The sequence below is a fragment of the Myotis myotis genome, unplaced genomic scaffold, assembly GCF_014108235.1.
Source record: "Myotis myotis isolate mMyoMyo1 unplaced genomic scaffold, mMyoMyo1.p scaffold_m19_p_18, whole genome shotgun sequence".
Lineage (NCBI taxonomy): Eukaryota > Metazoa > Chordata > Mammalia > Chiroptera > Vespertilionidae > Myotis > Myotis myotis.
In genome coordinates, this window is record NW_023416322.1 from 1,052,129 (window position 1) to 1,065,338 (window position 13,210).

The 13,210-nt window shown below is 58.2% G+C and overlaps 1 protein-coding gene across 2 annotated transcripts; it reads left to right on the forward strand.

Annotated features, from left to right (window-relative positions):
* Window positions 1–519: 519 nt before the first annotated feature.
* On the forward strand, window positions 520–13,024 carry HSD17B7 (hydroxysteroid 17-beta dehydrogenase 7). Of its 2 annotated transcripts, XM_036343511.1 has the most exons (9): window positions 520–655; window positions 775–978; window positions 1,815–1,907; window positions 2,784–2,898; window positions 4,737–4,931; window positions 9,388–9,492; window positions 10,194–10,250; window positions 11,470–11,568; window positions 11,702–13,024. In XM_036343511.1, exons 1-9 carry the CDS (start codon window positions 621–623, stop codon window positions 11,792–11,794), a joined length of 996 nt encoding a protein of 331 aa, XP_036199404.1. In that variant the 5' UTR covers window positions 520–620; the 3' UTR covers window positions 11,795–13,024. The 2 variants fall into 2 exon arrangements, with proteins under 2 accessions (XP_036199404.1, XP_036199405.1); XM_036343512.1 differs by lacking the exon at window positions 775–978 and having other exon boundaries at window positions 546–655.
* Window positions 13,025–13,210: the final 186 nt, after the last annotated feature.

Sequence of the window (13,210 nt, forward strand, 5' to 3'; positions counted from 1 at the left end):
ATCAGTCACCCCAAGAGCACTTCTTAGAGGAGGAGGAGTGGGCGGGCGCGGCGGTGAAGGGGCCCTCAGCCCGGTGCTCAGGTCAGGAGGGACCAGCAGGGGGCAGTGCCACACGCCAGCTCCAAACCGGCCTCCCCGTGATGGGGGAGCTCCTCCGCCGCCGCCCCGGCGACCTTCCCCGTGATGGGGGGCGCCGACGCCGGCGCGCGGCCAGAGACGCGGTCCGAGCGCGGCGCGGGTCGGGAGGTCCCCGAGGGCAGCCGCTGCCGGGCGGACGGGGTCGGGGTGCGATGGGGTGGGGGCAGGAGGGCTGGAGGCGGGGTCATCTGCGTGGCGGCAGAGGGCGGATTGGCTGGGGCTTGGCGTCCCTTGGCCCCGCCCCTCTGCCTATCTCACCCCACTTGGTCCCCGGAAGCAGAGGGCACACGGCGGGCTGCGATTGGAGGGCCCAGAGCGCCCTCTGTGACGCCAGAGGAGGCGGGGCATCCCCGGGCTCGGGATATGATTGGAGGACGTGAATGGGGCGTGGAATTCCTGTGTCACCGAGTTCTGATTGGGCGGCGGGCGTGAGAGGCTCCGAGCTGCGCGGGTCTTGCTGGGCTGTCGGTCGGTGCGCGGAGATGAGGAAGGTGGTCCTGGTCACCGGGGCGAGCAGGTGAGGCCCGTGCGCCCGGCCCGCAGCGGGCCTGCCCCCCCTTCCTGTCCGCCTGGCTCTGACCGGGGAGACAGGCGTGCTGGGCACCGTGTGGTTAATTCCGTTTCTGTCTAACCCAGTGGCGTCGGCCGAGCGCTGTGCCAGCGGCTGCTGGAGGAGGACGACGGGCTGCACCTGTGCTTGGCGTGCAGGAACCCGGGCCGGGCCGAGGCCGTGCGCGCCGCACTGCTGGCCGCCCGGCCCTCCGCCCAGGTGAGCACCGTGCAGGTGGACGTCTCCGACCTGCGCTCGGTGCTGCGGGCCGCCAGGGAGCTCAGGCGCAGGTGGGCCTCTCTGACGGGCTTTCTCACTGTGGTGGTGCCGCCAGGAGCTGCCATCGAGGAAGGGCCTGCGGTGGCACCGGCGTCCTGCCCTCATTCCCTGCGATCATGCTTATTTCATGAGGAGTAACCCAGGCGCGCCCCTGGCGGGCGGCCAGCCCGGCGCCTTACTCAGTGAGCGCCTTGGACACCTGAGAGCATTTTCTGCATCTTTGCTCGCTGGGTGCTAAATAGGTCAGCAGGTACCGGCATAAAGAGATGAGAGCAGTGTGCCCGTGAGGCATAGGGCTTGAAGCTGGGCAGGTCCTGGAACCCAGCTCCCCTCCCTGGCTCTTCAGGGCGGACATTAGTTACCGCAGGTTAGCAATTTATATCAAGTAAGATGCTTGGTGAGTTAGCCCTAGCTTAAGGCAATCAGTGAGCCGCCCCCAGCCCACAGCGTTGGTGCGGTGCTGCTGTCCTTAATTCTCCAAGCAGCTCTTAGAGACGGGTGGTATTGCCCAGGTTTAGGGAACGATGGTTGTTGTGATACAGATTCCGGAGTCTGTGACTGTCCAGACAGATCAGATTAGGTGAATGTTATTATTACATAAATTTTACTTGTCAACTAGGGAAGATGTGAATCTAAAATAAATAAAGCCCAGAACTTCCTTAGACCAAAGGAGGGGTGTTTCATGGACAGGGTAGCTGCAGAGCCTAACGGGGGGACGAAGCGAAGGAGTGTTGATCAGAGAGGTCTGGCCTCACCGTCCATTGTAGCTCCCAGATCCTGTGTGAAGCCAACATCCGAGAAAGAACGCTCACGTGACTGACCTTCCTGTCTTGGTGTTTGCCGGCAGGTTTCAGCGGTTAGACTATGTGTACCTGAACGCCGGGATCATGCCCAGCCCGCACCTGAACATCGGAGCGGTGCTCTCCAGTCTCTTTTCAAGGTAATGCCAGTGCCCAGACAGTCGGTTGCCAGCAAGGCGTTTGCCTCGGCCTGGTTTTGCCCTGGGCGTGTGAAGTTGGGTGGCAGAAGGGTGTTGAGAAGAATGAAGACGGGAGGGAAGAAAAGCATTCGTCTCTGGGGAAAGCTGTGTGTCATGATTCCATGTCCTGGGTCCGACACGTCTGTGGTGAGCCCAGAAGAAGGTGGGTCAGCTGCGGGACTCAGTCCCCAGGAGGCACCTCGGGCCGGGTGCTCTGACCAGCGGGCCGGGAAGCGCACGGAACTCGCTGGCTCCTGGAGAGCCTCAGTACAGTGCGGTGGCTCTCAAAGATGTTGGAGCCCAACCTGCAGGACGAAAGCACTCTTGCCCTGCGGCCTCACCTACTTACTCATAGAGGTTCTTGCTAGACTTTGGTGTCACTCTCTGCCACTAAACACACACACCTCAGTCCCACACTGGCCTTCCCCTGACACGCCGACCTTGCAGCAGGCACTGCGGTAGGAGGCTCAGTGCTCTAAGGATGACCAGCGAGAGCACCAGCCGCCTGGCTGGTTGGGCATTCGCCTCAGTGTGTGGGGGACCCTCCTCCGCCTCGGCATCGCTGTTGTCCCCGTGGACCTGTGATCTGGTTTGGAAAGAGGTGCCGAGGGCTTCAGCAGGCTTAGAGGCCCGGAGGCTGTTGGCGCACGGGCTGTGGCATGTGAGGCATCTTGCGTTGTATGTGACACAGCCCCCCAGTCTGAGAAACAGGTGTGTTCATTCCCGCGTTACAGAAGCAAAGACATGGGTTGGGGGCAGAAGGGCAACAGGGAGCGTCCCTTCAGGGTCCGGTTGCCGGACGTGGGAAAGTCACGCCGTTCTCTTCTGCCGTTTCAGAAAGGTGATCCACGTGTTCTCCACCGCGGAGGGGCTGCTGACCCAGGACGACAGGGTCACTGCCCACGGCCTCCAGGAGGTCTTCGCAACCAATGTCTTCGGCCACTTTGTCCTGGTAAGTGCCATCAGGCCTCCACTCCGCACTGGGGTCCTGAAAGCTGGGGCCACCATAGCTCTGCTTTGTGAAGCTCACCGGTGTGGGCTGGCGTTGGGTTGGGAGTATTTAAATAGGACCCTCACGCTCCTCTGAAAACATTGGTCCCTGCAGCAGCCTCTTGAGAGATTCTTTTTCCTTTTGCCATCAGCTCTGGAGAGCAGAGAGAAAGTAGAAAGGAACACAGAGGGCTTCGAAGATCATGCTCAGTGGTCCGTAGAGCCAGGCTGGCCTCAGAGAGGAGGGGAGCAGGCAAGCCATTACTGAACGGGACTCAGCTAATCTCTTGTCGCCCGTTTCTTGAGCCCCGCACTGTGCGCTGCGGTTCCGGCACAGCTGCCTTGTCCAGCCTGCTCCATGCTCCGGCCTCAGGCTAATCTCTTGGGTGACATTAGCATCTAGACTGTCACGCCGGCTGTGTCCAGTGGCTGACCATTGCTCGGGGCAGCCACTGGCTTTGCCAGTGCAACCTGCTTCTCTGATGCTAGGTTCATGGTCACTTTTCTGCACGTTGAGCCTGTTTTCCCTGAAAATTGGACCACCTTCTTGAGGACTAGCCTATATTTTATAATAAATTGAGGTACATACAAACACTGAATATTATGAAACCATGAAAAGAAATGAAGACTGTTTTGCATTGGTGTGGGATAGCCTCTAGGATTTGATTCTTACAGCAAAATAGCGTAAAGATACATCTTTACAAAGTACGTGCACATGTATATAATATTTCTAGAATTATATAAATTGGGAACACTGGCTGCCAGGGCCTTGGGGATAAGTGGGAAGTTCATGTTTCATTCTATATCCTTTCGTACTATTTTTAATATGATACTAGTTTTCAATCAAAAATTAAAATATAAAGTCAGGATGGGTTGAATTCCTATCTGGTCATTTAAAAAATAAGTTCACCAAGATCATTATCTAATATTTCTCTTATCTTTTCATAAGCTCTTCCTCTGGCATTTTTGCTTATTAAAGCATTGGTGCCGACAGACACCTGCGTGGGCACACAGGATGTACTTGCTGCCCCGGGTTGTAAACGCGTCTTGAGTTTCTGCTCAGATGTTTCCGTTGGGTCTGTCTTGGACCTGCCTTCATCACAATGGCTTTGCTTCTGCTTTAAGCACGTCCTTGCTGACACTAAGATGCCTCAAGGTCACTGTATGTTCCCTGCCCTAGACCTAGAACAGGCCGTGCCTCTAAGACAGCGGTTCTCAACCTGTGGGTCGCGACCCCTTTGGTGGTTGAACGACGCTTTCACAGGAGTCGCCTAAGACCATCCTGCATATCAGATATTTACATTACAATTCATAACAGTAGCAACATGACAGTTATGAAGTAGCAACGAAAATAATTTTATGGTTGGGTCACAACATGAGGAACTGTACATTTTTAAAGGGCCAGAAGGTTGAGAACCACTGCTCTAAGGAGCCTGGTTCCTTTCATTGGAGCGGGTGTTAGACACCAGAACGTGGTGCTTGTTGAGGCAGCAGTGCTTCTGGGCCCTCTGCTGGCAGCAAGGGGATGCGTATGTGTACCAACCCACATGTGTGCACGCAGCTGTACATATTTCCACATGTCACCATCCGCACCTTAATGAATGTGAACACGAGTTCGTGCTGTTGTCTTCACTCTCATCCAGCACCACGAAGGGCCTTCGGGCCCCTCCCTGCTCACCTGTGGTGTCCCCTCCCAGTGACAAACCTACCCCGTTACAGTAGACCTTTCAGTGGTTTCCACATTGTTGCCCGTCCTCCCCAGTCGATCTTGGTTCGCTTTTTGTTCCTTTTCCCACTCAGATTCGGGAGCTGGACCCTCTCCTCGGTCGCGGTGACAGCCCGTCTCAGCTCATCTGGACGTCGTCCCGCAGCGCCCGCAAGGCCAGCTTCAGCCTGGAGGACTTCCAGCACAGCAGAGGCCAGGAGCCCTACAGCTCCTCCAAGTACGCGCTGGACCTCCTGAGTGTGGCCTTGAACAAGAACTTCAACCAGCGGGTGAGGCCGGGCTCTGGCGCAGGTGGGGCGTGGTGTCTGAGCCTCGCGCTCACCGTGGCCGGGCTCGCGCTCACCGTGGCCGCCGAGAAGACGCAGCGTTGTTTCTTGAGCAGGATTGCCCTGCGGAAGGCAGAGACCTGCATGGGATCGATAGTTGGTGTCTAGGCATGTTTTGGGACAGAGATAACGAGACCTTGACTTCTAGGGTACAGGGGTTCGTGCGCCGCCCTGTATTTCTGCCAGCCGCGATTTCTCGGGCAGAGCCGCGCCTCGGCACCTGCGCTGCGAGCCCTCGCTGTGCTGTAGGTGCCCTCTCTCTGCCTGTGTCTTTCATACCTTTCCCGTCCCAGGGAGCGGGCTCAGCGTCCCCCTTCCTGTGAGGATGTGGAGAGGTTAAGTGAGGAACTGGTGGGGGTGCAGCTCAGGGTGGGACCCAGCCTTCTGACTTTGCGGCCTGGATCCCCTCAAGCCATCCGCTGCCCCGTGTTCATATTGGTGTCCAGTGGGAGTGGTGGCCCTTGGTGAGCCCCGCGCTCTGCCTGTCCGCGCCCTGGGTGTCGAGGGTGTTTCGTTGGAGGGCACCCTTGTCAGTCACGCTAGGGCCTGCAGCCTTGGGGTCTGGGGCCTGCTGCGTCCTTGTGTGTCTCAAACGTTAACATCTCCTGTTGTTCCCATGGTGTTTTCCTGGGGGCTTTTTCTGTGGTTGGGGTGTGAGGCTGTGGAGCAATTTAATTCCACTAATATTTACAAAATCTTACCATGTTTAGGGCACTGGACCAGGCCTGGGGTGGGAGAGGAGGGAGAAATTACAAGAGGACCGTGAAACCATCTGCCCGTAGGGGAGCTGCTTTTGTTGGTGGTGCTAATCCTCACCAGCGGAGATTTTTTCCATGATTTTTATTGTTTTTATTTTTTAGAGCGGATGGGGGGAGGGGAATTGATTTATTTTTTTAGAGAGGGAAACATCAATGTGAGCGAGAAGCATCCAATCGGTTGCCTCCAATAAGCACCCAATCAGGGCTGAGGCTTGAACCTGCAACCCTTTGGTGCAGAAGCCGATACTAACCACTGAGCACTGGCCAGGGCAGGGGAGCAGCTTTGGTGCATTAGACACAGCAGCTGGCCTCCCGGGAGGGTTGGGACCTGCTCTGTCCTGGAGCGGAGGCCTGTCGGGCGGGCCCCACTCTGCGAGTCCTGACTCTTAGTGGTGAGGCTGTGCACAAGTAGCAGCTGGGAGCCTGCAGCGGGACCTATGGGTCCTGGCTCAGTCCCGGGCCTCAGTTCCCTCACCTGGCCAGTAGGGACAGTAATAGTTCCTGCCTCCTGGGTGGGGAGCGAGGGCAGGTCTGGAGCAGTCAGCAGTGCTTTGTGCTCAGCGTGCCTGTGGGTGTGCACAGGGGTGTGCTTGTATGGTGTGTGCACATGGTCTGCATGTGTGTGCTCGTGCGTGTGTGGGCTGTTGTTATTCTTGTTACTGTGTTACAGTTTGAGCCCAGTGTGCTGGTCCAATGGAGATCCTCTGGCTTCTTGAGATGATAGCTTGTCACAACTGCTTGTCCCCAGACCCCCTTGTGGGGGCAGGTCAGTGTGGGAGGGCTTGTCTGACCTTGGACAGCTCTGGGCTAGTGAAGTCTGGTTGTCAAGCAAGTAAGGCAGGGGTGGGGCGCCTTTTCTGCCAAGGGCCACTGGTATTTATAACATCGTTCACTTCCTGTAGTTCCCTTAACATGAATTGATGTAACTGTGAAAAAACGCTCCTAGATTGATGGAATTTCGAGTCCAGCCTGTGGTTGCCTTGGCAGGGCCAGACCCAATGATCACGAGGGCCTCCTATGGCCCCAGGGCCAGACGTTCCCCACCCCACAGTAAGGGTTGGGATTTCATCGTACAGCTCTGGCCGGTGTGGCTCAGTCGGTTGGTGCTTCATCCTGTCCTGGTTTGATCCCCAGTCAGGACATGCACTTAGGATGTGGGTTCGATCCCCAGTCAGGGTGCATGTAGGAGGCAACTGATCAATGTTCCTCTCTCACATCGATGCTTCTCTCTCTCTCCCCCTTTCCCTCTCCCTCCCTCTCTCTAAAACCAGTAAACATATCCTTGGATGAGGATAAAGAAAGAAGGGAGGCGTAGCTGCGGCTGCTGCCGCCCGGTCTGTGCTGCGGCTCAGCCTCAGCGTGGCCTTGGCTTTTGCTCAGAGAAGCAGCCAAGAAAGAACTGCACCCTCCAGAGCTGAGGGATGCGTGCGCGTTGGGGCCCACCAGCTCCCGCTGAGCTGCCGTCCGTGGTGACGTGCCCGGCACCCAGAGCACCGGCCTCGCGGTCCGTGGTTCCCTGTGGGCAGTGGTCGTGGTGGAGCCCCTCCCTGCGTGTTTCTGTTGTGGCTCAGCATCAAGGTTTAGTTCACAGACGTCTTCACTTAGGGCTGACGAGTCCCTGCCTGGGCCTGACTGGCTCCCAGAACAGAGGTCCCTGGCTGTCTCGGGGGAAACCGTGACTTTCTTGGGAGGAATTGTTGGTCTGTAAGGCTGGCGAGTCCAGGCCCCTGGTAAGCGGGAGGACTCCCGGGGGCTGGGGATCAGTGTGCATCCGGAGCCTCACCGCCCCGAGCAGAACAAGCTTCGCAGGTGCTTTCTCCGCACGGCCGCCTGTTACACTGGTACTTCCAGCGTTGCGTTTAAAAAATAAGATGAAAAGTAATAAAAATGAGTTGAAATGGTCAATATCAAAGAAGGTCAAATGTAGTAAAAATTAAACTGATTCGCCGAAACCGGTTTGGCTCAGTGGATAGAGCGTCGGCCTGCGGACTGAAAGGTCCCGGGTTCGATTCCGGTCGGGGGCATGTACTTGGGTTGCGGGCACATCCCCAGTGGGAGATGTGCAAGGGGCAGCTGATCGATGTTTCTCTCTCATCGATGTTTCTAACTCTCTATCTCTCTCCCTTCCTCTCTGTGAAAAATCAATAAAATATATTTAAAAAAAAAAAAATTAAACTGATTCACTAGTAAAGCAAGTCCCGGTTCTGCAGGGGCAGACTGCACAGCGCCCCCTTCTGGTCCACGAGTTGTGTTGCTGGACTGGACAAGAGTCCTGGCGGAGGCCCCCTCTGAGGCCTGCAGGGGCGGGGTCTCTGTGGGCCGCTCAGCCCTCTGCTCTGAGCCCAGCGCCCCACCCGCAGCTGGAGTCTGGGTGTGTGCCCCTGCTGGGAGGCAGGCATACAGAGCAGTTCGCATCTGTTCCCAGACGCAGAGACTGTCCTGTGTGTCTTTTTGTCTCCAGTGATTTTTAGGGTTGACAAGCTGACCTGCACCTGACCCAGCAACACGGGAAACTCAGGTGCCAGGCCCCTTTCTCCAGCTTCAGGTCTGGCTGCTCTTCATCCAGGGCGTTGCTTGAGATTAGAGACAGTCTCATTAATTTTCTGCATCCTGAGAACCCCCACAGTGGGTCCTCCGCCCGAACTTCCACTGACAGGGTCTCCCCAGCGCCCAGGACCCCTCAGAGCAGAGGCCTTTCCTGCCTGTCCTGGCGTGTTGGTGCGTGTCCTTGGTTCACCAGCATGTCCGGGGCTGAGTCAGCGCCCCGAGCTCAGCCCTGCCCGCCGCCCCTGCGCCCCGAGCTCAGCCATGCCCACCGCCCCTGCACCCTGAGCTCAGCCCTGTCCACTGTACCTGTGCCCCTGCGCCCCGAGCTCAGCCCTGTCCGCTGTACCTGTCGCCTGAGCTCAGCCCTGCCCGCTGTCCCTGCGCCCCGGCGCCCCGAGCTCAGCCCTGCCCATTGTCCCTGTGCTCCTGTGCCCCGAACTCAGCCCTGCCCGCTGTCCCTGTGCCCCGAGCTCAGCCCTGCCCGCTGTCCCTGTGCCCCTGCGCCCCGAGCTCAGCCCTGCCCACTGTCCCTGTGCCCCGAGCTCAGCCCTGCCCGCTGTTCCTGCGCCCCGAGCTCAGCCCTGCCCGCTGTCCCTGCGCCCCGAGCTCAGCCCTGCCCGCTGTCCCTGTGCCCCGGCGCCCCGAGCTCAGCCCTGCCCATTGTCCCTGTGCTCCTGCGCCCCGAACTCAGCCCTGCCCGCTGTCCCTGTGCCCCTGTGCCCCGAGCTCAGCCCTGCCCGCTGTCCCTGTGCCCCTGCGCCCCGAGCTCAGCCCTACCCGCTGTCCCTGTGCCCCGAGCTCAGCCCTGCCCGCTGTCCCTGTGCCCCTGTGCCCCGAGCTCAGCCCTGCCCGCTGTCCCTGTGCCCCTGCGCCCCGAGCTCAGCCCTGCCCGCTGTCCCTGTGCCCCTGCGCCCCGCGCTCAGCCCTGCCCGCTGTCCCTGTGCCCCTGCGCCCCGAGCTCAGCCCTGCCCGCTGTCCCTGTGCCCCGAGCTCAGCCCTGCCCGCTGTCCCTGTGCCCCTGCGCCCCGAGCTCAGCCCTGCCCGCCGTCCCTGCGCCCTGAGCTCAGCCCTGCCCGCCGCCCCTGCGCCCACAGGGCCTGTTCTCCAGTGTGGTGTGCCCGGGGACCATGCTGACCAACCTGACCTACGGGATCCTGCCCCGCTTCGTGTGGACACTGATAATGCCGATCATATGGCTGGTGAGTGCGCCCCGCCCAGCGCTTCCTTTCTCTGTTTATGCCGCTGTTCCACTCGGGACTGAAGGGTGTGTGAGGGCTGGGAAGGGATTTCAGAAATTGAATCGGGAGGTGGCAGAACCTCACGTCCTTGGAGGATTGAAGTCCATGGCAAGTAGCCTCTGCTTCCCCCCAGCTGACGCCACACTGCCCGTCCCTTCTCTGGGAGGGCGCGCTCCCCTGAGCGTGCTCCGTGGGCCCGGGAGCCCTAGGGCCGTGTGAGTGGGAACCTGGCTGCATGGTGGTTACGGGCTTCCTCGCGTGCTCGGTGTGGTTACGTGCACATGCACACAGCTCCCAGGAGGCCGCGTGTGCGCTCATGGCCGGAGCCCCAGGTCAGCGCTTCTGGTTTGTGTTTTGAGCGTTTCTCGCAGAAGTGCCTTCAGCCACTAAAAAGGCTCCTTTTAGGGACTGTCCTTCCATGTGGAGCTCAGAAAACGCCCTCCGTCACCAGGCGCGAAGAGGCAGGAGGAATACGCCTCCGCACTCCAGGGGCTGGCCTAGAGTGGGGGATTAAGTGCCATTTCTGTTTTAGATTTCTTTTACTTCGACACTTAAATGTTCAGGGAGAAGAAGTGCAGGTTTTCTTTAAATGTGTGATGAATGCTGCTTTTGGGGCCTTGTTCTAAACCCCCACGGAATGACGCCTGTTTTCTCTCCGTCAGCTTCGATTCTTTGCAAACGCTTTCACCTTGACGCCGTACAATGGAGCCGAGGCCCTGGTAGGTGAGGGCCCCAGGGCGATGGTGGCCGGCACGCGGGCTTCCCGGGGAGGTCACCTGTGGGTCAGCCTAGCGGCAGCAAAGCCCAGGCCACTTCCTGGGACAGAGATGCTCCTTCCTCCATTCACATCGGAGCCGAGCTGTTACTGTTGGGAAACCAGCGCGTTTACTTACTGCGCTCCGGCCGGGGCTGCCGCGCTCCCTCGCTGGGGCCGGGGCTGCTAATGGCTCACGGTCATCGTTTCTGTCGGACACGCAGGACGTCCCCAGGGTCCTCTACTGCTGGGTCAGGGCCCGCTGGCCGCACCGTCTGGGTGAAGTCCCCCACTTGGTCACTCTCTGTGTGTCTGTCCCTCACTCCCCAGCGCTCCTTCAGGACAAGGGGCAAAGACCACCAACAGAACTTTAAACTGCCTTAATCGTAGGAAGAGACGCCCAGTCTTACACTGAGAAATGCAAACCAAAGTCACAGTGAAGCTTCCAGCTCCGAGTGGCAGAGATGAGGGAGTTCACGATGTTGGCTCTGGGCTGGGGTCGGTGGACCCCGCAGGAAAGTGAACACGGTCAGTGCGCAAACCCAGCCATTCCGGCTTCGGTGTTTATCGTCTCTGTGTGCTCAGACTCCAGGTAACGCTGGACTGTCCCTCATCACAGCGCGGCTGTGACGGCAAAGACCTGTATGTCCGTCCATTGGAAACTGGTTATATAGATTGTGGAATGCCGGCTGCTTAGAAAGAGAATGAAACAGACCCGCTCACCCTGATGAAAATGTCTGCAGATGCTTGCGGAGTGTGGGGTCCTGCTTCCCTGTCAGGGCGAGCAGAAGCCCCGCTTCCAGCAGACACGTGCTCGTGGGTGAACACGAGATGCTGGTTGCCTTTGCTTCCCGAGAGGGGACGGAGAGGAGGGGACCGAGAGGAGGCGCGGCGGGAAGGGGGCTCCCGGTGGAGTGCCGGTGCTTGTCTGTCACTGAGGCGACCGCTGATTCTGTGAGTTACCTGGTGAGCGGGGCGCCATGAGCTTTAATTTGGGGATTAAGAGAAGAGGCTTTTGCTTCAGGTGCTTTTCAAAGGATGCCGTCAAGCAGGCCGCCCTCTCCCTTCAAGTCCCAGCAGCGGGTCGTGGAGCCGTGACAGCAAGCTGGTCGAGAGGACTTCTAGTCCAAGTCCCCACCGGCTGCACCCTCGGCCCGACCGCCCCGCGCCCTCTTCCTTTCCAGGTGTGGCTCTTCCGCCAGAAGCCCGAGTCCCTCAACCCTCTGACCAAGTACCTGAGCGCCACCACCGGCTTCGGGAGCAACTACGTGACGACGGAGAAGGTAGGCTGCCCGCTGTCCCGGGGCGGCTCCGGCCGTTCCCCGTGGCCGCCTCAGTTCTCCACATCGGGCGAGCGCCCGCCTGTTCCCAGAGCGTTCGTGTCGTTCCCCACCACTGTTTCCGGTTCCCTTCCAGATGGACCTCGACGACGACACTGCTGAGAAGTTTTACCGGAGCCTCCTGGAGCTGGAGAGGCACCTGCGGGCCACCCTGCTGAGCACTGACTAGCAGAGCGGCGGTGGCTGGAGCACGCGCCCTCTGTCCTCTGTGCCGGGCCCCTGGCGCGGGGGATGGTGTTTGTGGTGAAGTGAACTCTCCGTCTCCCTTCTGTCCGGCATTCTCTCCAAGGCCGTGTGTGCTCGTGGAAAAGGTTCACAAGTGAAAGTCACTTGGCTGTTCTCCAGAGTGGTGGCCCACCCAGCTCAGCCAGAGCCCCGCCGCCACCTCCTGTCCACCACCAGCTGGAGCCCCAGCCGGGCTCCGGGCCAGGCCTGGCCTCGAGAAGCCAACATGTGGGCACACGGGTCCTCCTGTTGGCCGGTCCTGGCGGGGACACGGCCACTCTGAGTGACAGGCTTAGCTGTGCCCTTGTCCCGGGAGCATTTTCTTAGGCCTTTCCCTTAACCTTCCCACTGCTCCTACCAGCCCCACGCTCCAGCCTGGCCTCTCCTTCAGGTGCCACCTGGCTGTCGCAGGAACTAAAGAACTAGTGTGCTGCGGCCGCCTCAATTATTTCTTACAATTTTTTTAAATTTAAGGTGACAATTTAAAAGTATATTTTTATTGATTTCATAGAGGAAAGGAGAGGGAGATAAAGATGATGAGAGAGAATCATCAGTTGGCTGCCTCCTGCATGCCCCCTCCTAGGGACTCAGCCTGCAACCTGGGCATGCGCCCTGACCTTGACCAGGAATCGAAACGTGACATCCTGGTTCGTGGGTCAGCGCTCAACCACTTAGCCACACCGCTGGGCTTTCTTACCATATTTTAAAAGCGTCATCTTGACGTTGAGGTCAGTCCATGTTACCATGGGCCTGGCTCTTAACACCATCTGCAAATCTGTTCATTACTGACCAACACATTTTCATGCCCATGCTTTAATGGATGTAAACTTGGGCAAGAATGATTCACTCACATTTTGTGTTTCAATAAAATTTTCCAGCTGAGCTATTGCTGGTGTTGGCAGTGGTCAGAGGCAGTGGTCGGAAGTTAATTCAGACTTTGTTTCCATGACATGAAGACAAAATGCTGAAATGCTTAGATGTTTTTACCCTAAATATAACCAACACCTGGGACACAATAAAGTGAGTGACGTTTTGGATGAGTCAATAACAGTGAAAAATTATATTTAAATATAATTTCTATACATTTTGAAGTATGAAATTTTTATTATAATCTCTCTAATTTTGTTGCTAAAGATATTTTCAATAAAGTTGGACATTCTATAGGCAAAAATGAGGACTGGATCCTCCCTGTGGAGTGAGGGTGAGGCGGGCCCGAGGGCAGGGCTGGCTTGGGCAGTAGCGCCTGGCGGACACCCCGGTCCCTGAGTGCAGGGGGCGGGTTGTCTGCTTCCTCTGCCCATGGGAGGGTGAGCATTGAGCGCCATAATGTGCGCGAGGCAAAGAAGCGTTTTCTGGACCG